Genomic DNA, 10,473 nt, shown 5'->3' on the forward strand with positions numbered 1-10,473 from the left:
TTCACTTGAGCGTCTGCGCGCAAAAGTCACCGGACGACACCACTCTTCTGAACATAGTCATACTGAGAAATACAGAGATAGTTGTGTGGAGCTGATAGTCTTAATTAGCTTTGTACATTTGGCAATGGCTTGAATGTAGCAGACGTTCATTAATGTCAAAAAGTTACACACTAAAGCTTTAAACTGGGCCTACAATAACGTGTGTGCTGACTAAAGCCTTTATAAATACTGTTTTAGTAGAATAGAATAGAATACTAAGCTATTAAAATAATAACTGTTGGCATGATTTTATAAATCATGTTTTAATGTTAAACATCCATGAGGCACAGTGAATCCTTAAACTGTATCTGTGGATGGCTACCTTACCTATAGGCCACTAAGCCTATCATTAAAGTGTTGATATTAAGCTTTTTGGCTTTTTCCCTTTCCTTTATTGTGTTATATATCTTTTTTGTGCACGTTATAGGTTTACAAAGTGAAAAAGCCCAAAGTCCCCCCAAAGGGACTTACCATCTCCAACAGAAAACACTGTTCACAAACTGCTCCAAACAGCTCTATTGTAGTCCAGCCTTTACTTCAGAGACAAACGTGGTCACTTTGTAACACACGTTATAATGCTCGCCTATCTGCTAGCGTGGCACGCCCTCATACTCTGCTTCTGACTGGCTAGTAGTCCTTACTTAGGTACTGTCAGGACACGCCCTCATACTCTACTTCTGACTGGCTAGTAGTCCTTACCTAGGTACTGTCAGGGCACGCCCTCATACTCTGCTTCTGACTGGCTAGTAGTCCTTACCTAGGTACTGTCAGGACACGCCCTCATACTCTACTTCTGACTGGCTAGCAGTCCTTACCTAGGTACTGTGAGGACACGCCCTCATGCTCTGCTTCTGACTGGCCAGTAGTCCTTACCTAGGTACTGTCAGGGCACGCCCTCATACTCTGCTTCTGACTGGCTAGTAGTCCTTACCTAGCTACTGAGCATGTGCGACTCCCAACAAAGATGGAACAGAAGTGAGAGCTAAAACAGAGAGCTCAACACACAGGGTGAAAAGAGGAGCTGCAGCAATGTGCAGTACAACAAATATATGGTGTTTTTTTGAAAATGAAACCACATAAACCTATTCTGGTACAACCTCTAAATACAATTATGAACCTGAAAATTAGCATAATATGAGCACTTTAATGTTGTTTTCACAAGTAGGCTGATTTATATTTTCTAATAATATGTTGGATTCATGTTGATACATTTTAATTTTTGAAGTAATTGCAGTAACTCTGTGGACCCCCTAGGGGTCCTGGACCCCCATATTGAAGATCTCTGATGTACGGTAAAGGACATTAGTAACTAGCAACGATGCAATAACATGTTTAATATTTACCGAGCCTCATGTTACCTGACGTCACCAACATGGATGATATAAAAATATATAAAGATATTTGTATTTTACTTTAACTATGAGTGATGATATTTACATTGATTACTGATTGATGGTATTTACACTGATGCTTGTATCTTCCGTGTTGATGTCTTTTGTGCGTCTGCAGAGATCTGAGCTTCAACAGGATCAGCAGTTTCCCTGCAGCCATCAGACACCTGAACAACCTGAGAGACCTGTGAGGAAAACACACAGTTCATTATTTTTTTTTTATTTAACATTCATTTTAAAAATGGATAAATAAAACTTGTCAAATGTATTTCCCGCAGGAATCTCCAGAACAACAACATCTCAGTCGTCCCAGGAAACAGCTTCTCTGGAAATCCTTCCATCGAGGCGATGTGGGTAAAACCCGAAATAATTCACACCTGTTGTGATAGCTGAGGGTCCTCGATGCCAATTAACAGTGTTAATTAGTTAGTTCGTTAGTTAGTAAGTTTATTGTTCCTGTGGGGAAATTAGGTTGCAGCAGAAATCACATGGTATTTTTGGCAACAAAACACAAGAAACCAGAACAAAAGGCAAAAGTTCAAATGAGATGGCAAGGGAGTGTCTCTGATCACCCACAATGCTTGTTTGCCTTTTTAAGTGTTCTGATTTTGTATATGCATTACACACTTTGAAATGGTCTGTTTAATTTGTGTCTTGTTTGACCGCATATGCGTAGATTTCGGTGGAGGTAAAAATAACTGTTGCTACATCCAGGGGTTAAAGAACACAACCGGAAGTCAAAAATAAAGATACATTTATGTAGATTGGTAGTTGTAGATGTACATGATAACCAAAAAACAAACAAACATTGTTTTGTTTTGAATGGTTCAAAAACCCTATGAGTGACCGAGGAAGCCCGGGGCCCCCGTCTGGAGCCAGGCCCAGATGGAGGGCTCATCAGTGAGCGTCTAGTGGCCGGGTTTGCCACGGAACCCGGCCGGGCACAGCCCGAAAAAGCTACGTGGCATCCATCTCTCCATCCCATGGGCCCACCACCTGTAGGGTCGGGTGCACTGCCACACAGGTGGCAGTGAAGGTCAGGGGCCTCGACGGACCAGACCCGGTCAGCAGACGCTGGCTCTGGAGACGTGGAATGTCTCTCTCTGGGAAGGAGCCGGAACTTGTGCGGGAGGTGGAGCGCTACCGGTTAGATCTGGTGGGGCTTACCTCTACGCACAGTCTCGGTTCTGGAACCATACTCCTGGATAGGGGTTGGACTCTTTTCTTCTCCGGAGTTGCTCAGGGTGTGAGGCGCCGGGCGGGTGTGGGGATACTCACAAGCCCCCGGCTGAGCGCCGCTACGTTGGAGTTTACCCCGGTGGATGAAAGGGTTGCCTCCCTACGCCTGCGGGTTGTGGGGGGGAAAACTCTGACTGTTGTTTGTGCATATGCACCACACAAGAGTTCGGAGTATTCGGCCTTCTTGGAGACCTTGAGTGGAGTCCTGTATGGGGCTCCAGTGGGGGACTCCATCGTTCTGCTGGGGGACTTCAACACGCACGTGGGCAATGATGGAGACGCATGGAGAGGCGTGATTGGGAGGAACGGCCTCCCTGATCTAAACCAGAGTGGTTGTTGTTGGACTTCTGTGCTAGTCATGGATTGTCTATAACGAACACCATGTTCGAACATAGGGATGCTCATAAGTGTACTTGGTACCAGAGCACCCTAGGCCAAAGGTCAGTGATCGATTTTATAATCGTTTTATCTGATCTGAGGCCGATGTTTTGGACACTCGGGTGAAGAGAGGGGCGGAGCTGTCAACCGATCACCATCTGGTGGTGAGTTGGGTCAGGGGGTGGGGGAAGACTCTGGACAGACCTAGTAAGCCCAAACGGGTAGTGCGGGTAAATTGGGTCGTCTGGAGGAGGCCCCTGTCCAACAGACTTTCAACTCACACCTCCGGCAGAGCTTTTCGTGCATCCCTGTGGAGGCTGGGGGCATTGAACCTGAGTGAATAATGTTCAAAGTTTCCATTGCTGAAGCTGCGGTGAGGAGCTGTGGTCTTAGGGTCTTAGGTGCCTCAAGGGGCGGTAACCCACGAACACCGTGGTGGACACCGGTGGTCAGGGAAGCCGTCCGACTGAAGAAGGAGTCTTTCCGGGATATGTTATCCCAGAGGACTCCGGAGGCAGTTGCAAGGTACCGAAGGGCTGCAGCCTCTGCCGTGAAAGAGGCAAAGCAGCGGGTGTGGGAGAAGTTCGGAGAAGACATGGAGAAGGACTTTCGGTCGGCACCAAGGTGCTTCTGGAAAACCGTTTGCCACCTCAGGAGGGTGAAGCGGGGAACCATCCAAGCTGTGTACAGTAAGGATGGGACGCTGTTGACCTCAACTGAGGAGGTAATAGGGCAGTGGAAGGAGCACTTTGAGGAACTCCTAAATCCGACTAATACGCCCTCTACCTCTGCTGAGGTAGTTAAACAACTCCACAGTGGCAAAGCCCCAGGGATTGATGAGATCCGTCCAGAAATGCTTAAAGCTCTGGGTGTGGAGGGGTTGTCTTGATTTACACGCCTCTTCAACATTGTGTGGAAGTCTGGGACGGTGCCTAAGCAGTGGCAGACCGGGGTGGTGGTTCTGCTTTTCAAAAAGGGGGACCAGAGGGTGTGTGCCAATTACAAGGGTGTCACACTTCTCAGCCTCCCTGGTAAAGTCTATTCTAAGGTGCTGGAAAGGAGGATTCGGTCGATAGTCGAACCTCAGGTTGAAGAGGAACAATGCGGATTCCTTCCTGGTCGTGGAATAACGGACCAGATCATTACTCTCGCAAGGATCCTGGAGGGAGGCTGGGAGTATGCCCAACCGGTCTACATGTGTTTTGTGGATCTGGAGAAGGCGAATGACCGGGTCCCCCGGGAGTTACTGTGGGAGGTGCTGCGGGAGTATGGAGTGAGGGGGTCCCTTCTCAGGGCCATCCAATCTCTGTACGACCAAAGCGAGAGCTGTGTCTGGGTTCTCGGCAGGAAGTCAGACTGGTTTCAGGTGAGAGTTGGCCTCCGCCAGGGCTGCGCTTTGTCACCAATCCTGTTTGTAGTATTTATGGACAGGATATCGAGGCATAGTCGGGGTGGAGAGTGGTTGCAGTTCGGTGGGCTGGGGATCTCATCGCTGCTTTTTGCAGATGATGTGGTCCTGGCATCATCGGCCTGTGACCTTCAGCACTCACTGGATCGGTTCGCAGCCGAGTGTGAAGCGGCTGGGATGAGGATCAGCACCTCTAAATCGGAGGCCATGGTTCTCAGCAGGAAACCGATGGAGTGCCTTCTCCAGGTAGGGAATTTACCCCAAGTGAAGGAGTTCAAGTACCTTGGGGTCTTGTTCGCGAGTGAGGGGACAATGGAGCGGGAGATTGGTCGGAGAATCGGCGCAGCAGGTGCGGTATTACATTCTATTTATCGCACCGTTGTGACAAAAAGAGAGCTGAGCCAGAAGGCAAAGCTCTCAGTCTACCGGTCAGTTTTCGTTCCTACCCTCACCTATGGTCATGAAGGCTGGGTCGGTTTTCTGGGGGACGACCCATAGACCCCCCCCCACCCTCTCCCTCAATGTTGAAACTTAACCTATGCCCTTGTTTGACTGTGATCTAGTTGGACTGGAGGTCGGACCTGATAAGCCCGGGATTTCTACCAGTCCCTTTTTGAACGGGTCGAGTGTTATGTTGAAATTTAGTTTAGTTTTTTTGTTATATATATATATATATATTTTTTTTTTTTTTTTGTAATTCGTTTATACATTTTATATGTTTTTATTTCTTTTAATCGTTCAAAATAAATATTTCATTCATTAATTTTTTCATTCATTCAAATGAAATGTGACAATGTATGATTTCATGTTTTCAACATATTTGCTGATCTTGACAGAAATATCCAGAATAATCCTCTTCACACTGTGGGACACTCGTCATTCCAGCTACTGCCAGACCTCCACACTCTGTATGTATCCACGCTATAGAAACACAGATAGAATGAGGACTGTATTAATGCAGTTTCATAAGGAGAGACTTCATTTAAGAGTGAAATCACTTAAAAGAACATGGTGGAGTCTGGTGGCTTTAGCGAACACAATTTTGCGGATGTTTTTATGTTTAAAAAAGGATCTTACTCTTTAACAGAAAGGTCGACCTCCTCAGAAATCCTTTCCATAATGTTGTCAGACACTTAGAATCATAATCTGAGCCTGTCAGCGGCAAAACAAGCACTTTTGTGAAGGTAAATACAAGCTGGACAATTGTCCTATTAACTTTGATTGTAGCTTGTTTGCGACTGCCGACTGCAGCGATCTATTGTTGTTCCCATCAGTCACTTAGACACAAAAACATAGGAACATGGGGTCCATTAAGCAATGTGGTGATGTGATCCATTTTCCTGGTTTTAGTTTAGACTCTGGCTGCAGCATTCTGCACTAGCTGTAGTTTTCTTATAGACTTTTTAGGTAATCCAGTAACATGGGAACTGTGTATAGATACAGCTATAATGAGGACAGAACCTCATCAAACACACCGTGTTATTTTCTGAAACACTGTACATACATTTATTTATTTTTACTTTAATTGGATTTCTCTGTCCTCTACAGCATGTGTCGAATGAATTGTGATTTTAGTCATTTCATTTTTTTAAATCATTTCAAAGAATGATAGGAATGCTTGTAAACAAGACCAATATAAGGAATAATGACAAAGCAAATACAAAATACATTTTCTTTGTTGTTCCTGTGTTTTTTTGTGTCAGGTCGCTGAGTGGAAGCAGCATCACAGAGTTCCCAGACTTCACTGGGACCAACAGACTGGAAACCCTGTAAGTCCCATTTAATTAACAGTTTATTAACAACAGTCGCAATCCCAATACTCTACCTTAAAGAGCCCCTATTATGCTCCTTCCCAGCATCATATTTGTACTCTTGGGGTTTACTAGAATAGGTTTACATGCTTTGATGTTCAAAAAACACATCATGTTTCTCATACTGCCCATTGCTGCAGCTCCTCTACCTGAAACACTCTGGTTGTGTTGGAAACCGTTCCCTCATTCACTATTCCCTATATAGTGTTTATTAAATAGTGAACTATATCAGGATCGACCAAACCAGATTTCGAACACTCACTAAAAACATTGTTGCGTCAGTACATGCGCTGGTTATTTGTGTGACGGCTCCTGCCTGAGCTCTTGGCCCGCCCTCCTATAAAAGCCCAGTCTGCTCTGATTGGTCAGCTGTCCCACTCTGCTGTGATTGGTCAACTGAATTCAAACAAGACGCTGGGTGGGCTGAGCTTGCTCAGGCAGCACCTATAGGCAGCACATATGAAAAACTGAGCTGGCATTCTCAATCAGTGGAGTTGAGAAAAAGTGCTGTCTGTGGGAGAGAAAGCTCCAGTGAATGTTTCTTTCATGTTTCTTTTTTTATTCTTTATACTATCTATTACATACACAAACAACTTTATAACACACAAGAAAAAGGGCAAAATCCAAAAAAGCATAATAGAGGCTCTTAAAACCCTCGTCATGTTGTTCAGTTCTCGGTCACTGATTTGAACAACTCTGTTCAGCTCCATCACAGGCAGCCACATCTCCACCTTACCTGACAACATGTGTGAGGAGCTGCCCCACCTGCAGAGGCTGTAAGAGTCATCTCATCTCATTTATCCTGTTTGTTTGGACATCGTACATTCATCTACACTAACATTTTAAGGCTGATGTGAATGCTGTCATGAAACAACTAAAAGATCAATCAGACCCAGTAACCCCAGTAACACACTCACATCAGTGCTGGTTAAAGTAACCCATGGGGCATTGTTGACCCACACTGGGTCAATTTTTGACTCAGTGATTGTTAGTCTATGTCCAATTTTGCTGCACATTAGTCTGTCTGTCTCTGTCTGCAGTGATCTGTCCCACAACCTGATCCATAGTCTGCCCAGCTTCAACAGCTGCAGAAAGATACAAAACATGTAAGTGTTTAATTTCTCTCTTTTGCTTCGTTCTGTACTCAGGTCAGACCTGAATAACATGTCATAACTTCATATATGAGGTCAAAGCAGAAACCTCAGATCCATCTTTTCACAAACTGTCTCCATCAGCGATCTGTCCTCCAACTGCCTCTCTTCTGTCTCTGTGATGAGTCTCACTCACCTGAAACAGTCTGGACACCTGCAGCTAAGAGTCTCCCACCAACACCAGCACAGACTCAGGTAACAGCACAGACTGGTAACAGCACAGACTTAGGTAACAGCACAGACTCTGGTAAGACTTTCTGTGTACACGCTCTTATTAATCGGTTGTGTTGTGTTTTGTTTGCAGGAAGTCCGATCAGCTGTTCACATTTACCTGTGTGTTTCTTCACTGTGAGTGTACCAGCTCTGAGGACAGCAACAGTAAGACAACTATGTTTCATTCTGTTTAAATGGAGTCTAGGGTATAGAGCACTCAACAATCATACAGGGAGAAAAAACCCAGAGAAGAAGGAACACTTTCTGGTTTTAGACCAAATAGTTTCAGAAACTAAAGAACCACAGGAGCTGAACTTAGGGTTGGGGTTCGCAGTTCTCCTCCCTTGCTGAACACGGCCTGAGCCAAGCCGTGTGTTGCCTGCCCGAGTGCAGTTCACATTGCATCCGACCCTAATGCCTATCCTTGCGAATGGTGGGCCAATGGAGCGGCCCCGTCATGCTGTTCTCGGGCTGTGCCCAACCGAGCCCCGTTGGTCAAGGCCCGACTACCAGACTTTCGCCGCTGAGCTCCCCTCCCCTGTCTAGCCCCAGAAGGGGGACCCAGTTTCCCTTTTCCGGGCGAGGTTCTGCAGCTCCTTTTTGCCGATTCATGTACGCTAGGGAAGGGCTGCAACTAACGATTACTTTTGTTATTGATTAAGCTGTCGATTATTTTCTCGATTAATCAATTAGTTTAGTCTATAAAATGTCAGAAATTGGGTAAAAATGTGGATCAGTGTTTCCCAAAACACAGGATGACTTCCTCAAATGTCTCGTTTTGTCCACCAGTTAAATATATTCAGTTTACTGTCCCAGAGGAGAGAAGAAAGTAGAACAATATTCACATTTAACAAGCTGACATCAGAGAATGTTTTTTATTTATTTTTCAAACTGATTAACCGATTATCAAATACAGTTGGCAGTAGGCTAGATACTCTAAGTGACCTTAAGCGGAGCATTTCTTTAGTCAGAATTTAAGAAGTTTATTTTTAGCACATCAGAGAATTTGAACATTATGAGCTGATGATAAATACGAGTGTAAAATGATCTGGTTGAAACCAAATAAATGAAACACACTATAATATATTTTAATATGATATATAATAAAATCCTGGCTATAACACTGGCTTTTTAAAATAAATGAAACTATTTGAATTATTAATGTTGATAACAAGGTGTTTTTAATATTCAGTGTTTAGAGATGTTACGAGAAAGACTCCCTCACCTGTGTCCACTTGCAGGTCCGTCCACATGTGTCCTGGACTCATTGTCTCTCTGGCTCCTTCACTTCATCTTCATCGTCTCCATCGTCTTCAACCTGCTGCTCCTGGTCTCCCTCCTCCACCTCGTCCTCCCCCTCCCTCCTCCCAACACCTCCTCGCAGGCCTCTCTGCTGCCAGCATCGTCAGCACAGACAGCAAGGACACTGATCCAGCATCTGGAGTCCCCATCTTCCTCCTCTGTCTGTCCTCTGAGGTCTTCATCTCAATCATGATGGCGAACAGAACAAAGAGCTGCTGTCAGATTAGCTGTGCGGTCATCTGCAGCTTTGCTCTGACTCTTTTACTTCTAAGTGAAGGCTCCCCCGTGTGGTACAGATAGGCCATTGCAGATAGATGTGGCAGTTCTATACTGATGGGAGTGTGAGGGGAAAATAGCTACAAAGAAGAGATGAAATGCAAATAGATGTTCCCCTTTGTCCTCAGTGATGGAAATGCCCACAACACTTGTCCCAGCCTCAACTACAGAAGAACAATGGACATTGTTCCCTGCTGTCTTTCCTTAAATTTTAGGGCTTTGTCACTTTAGATTACTTTTAAAGATGTTTTTTAAAACCCTTGTGTTGTCCTCGGGTCAAATTTGACCCGTTTTCAAAGTTCTTTATATGTGATATATGGGTTTCTTTCAAACAAATGGCCCAAAAATAACATGGATGAATGTTGTATGGTTTGGAACCCATACAACATTCATCGCAGGTAAAATGAATGATTACTTCCATAGATGTTTGGGTGTTTAAAATGTTTAAATGGTTTCAAAACAGTATCCAGACTAAACTTTGACATATACCAGTCTATGATCCATTCAACATCCTCTGATCTTAACTATTAGTGATAATAATTCATAATGTATGCCTTTTTTAAACAAAAAAATGAGGTAAAATTTCTTATAATTTAGTTTTATTGACAATGAATTAAAAAAAAAAGTTTAAAAAAAGCGCCAAAAGCCTTGACTTTGTTTTTCAATTTTGACCCTGAAGGACAACAAGTTCATGTCAACGGGAAGAAAACACAAGGGTTAAGACATTTCAGACTATAGAAAATGTACTATACTTTATATTGGAGCTCTAATATGGTGACATACCGTAGATGGTGGTCTCAACAATGTTTAAATAAATGACACCCCCTCCCTTTATTAGTTTATTTGTTGTCTGAGTGTAATTACGGCCACAATTAAAACGTTCAATGTTCTTAGCTAGTAATATCAGTCTTCTCATGATCATCATGTTAATGTTTGCATCGGTATCTTTAAACCTTGTTGCTGCAAAGCTTTTTTAAACTTCATGTCACTATAAATAAATGTTTCTGCATTCACCAGGTAGCATTTAGTACTGTACTTTTAAAGGAGGCAGTTAACGTCACATTAAAGAAGAAATGATATGTATTAGTACAGTCATTAAAACCTTCTAAACCTTCTTGATTTTTTTTCTTCATTACACAAGCCATAGTCTCACATTGCCAGACCTTCCTCCACAGCGCTGTGGAGGAAGGTCTGGCTAGTCCTCACAGCATTCCGGGATGGGAGAAAAACTCTCTGATTTATTGATATTTCTTTAAACCAATCAC

At 43.9% G+C, this 10,473-nt stretch overlaps 1 protein-coding gene across 3 annotated transcripts in view; it reads left to right on the forward strand.

Annotated features, from left to right (window-relative positions):
• The window catches only part of LOC144522684 (uncharacterized), a 23,476-nt gene extending 13,154 nt beyond the window's left edge, over positions 1-10,322 (forward strand). For 2 of the 3 annotated variants that reach the window (XM_078257951.1, XM_078257952.1), the window contains exons 8-16: positions 1,549-1,617; positions 1,709-1,780; positions 5,292-5,363; positions 6,159-6,224; positions 6,971-7,042; positions 7,307-7,372; positions 7,502-7,612; positions 7,722-7,795; positions 8,872-10,322. In XM_078257951.1, the coding sequence (XP_078114077.1) occupies positions 1,549-1,617; positions 1,709-1,780; positions 5,292-5,363; positions 6,159-6,224; positions 6,971-7,042; positions 7,307-7,372; positions 7,502-7,612; positions 7,722-7,795; positions 8,872-9,125 (856 nt within the window). In that variant the 3' untranslated portion in view covers positions 9,126-10,322. The remainder of the gene's footprint in view (positions 1-1,548; positions 1,618-1,708; positions 1,781-5,291; positions 5,364-6,158; positions 6,225-6,970; positions 7,043-7,306; positions 7,373-7,501; positions 7,613-7,721; positions 7,796-8,871) is intronic. The other variant, XM_078257953.1, reaches the window with a different exon arrangement.
• Positions 10,323-10,473: the final 151 nt, after the last annotated feature.

Source organism: Sander vitreus, chromosome 8, assembly GCF_031162955.1.
Source record: "Sander vitreus isolate 19-12246 chromosome 8, sanVit1, whole genome shotgun sequence".
In the NCBI taxonomy this organism is placed as follows: domain Eukaryota; kingdom Metazoa; phylum Chordata; class Actinopteri; order Perciformes; family Percidae; genus Sander; species Sander vitreus.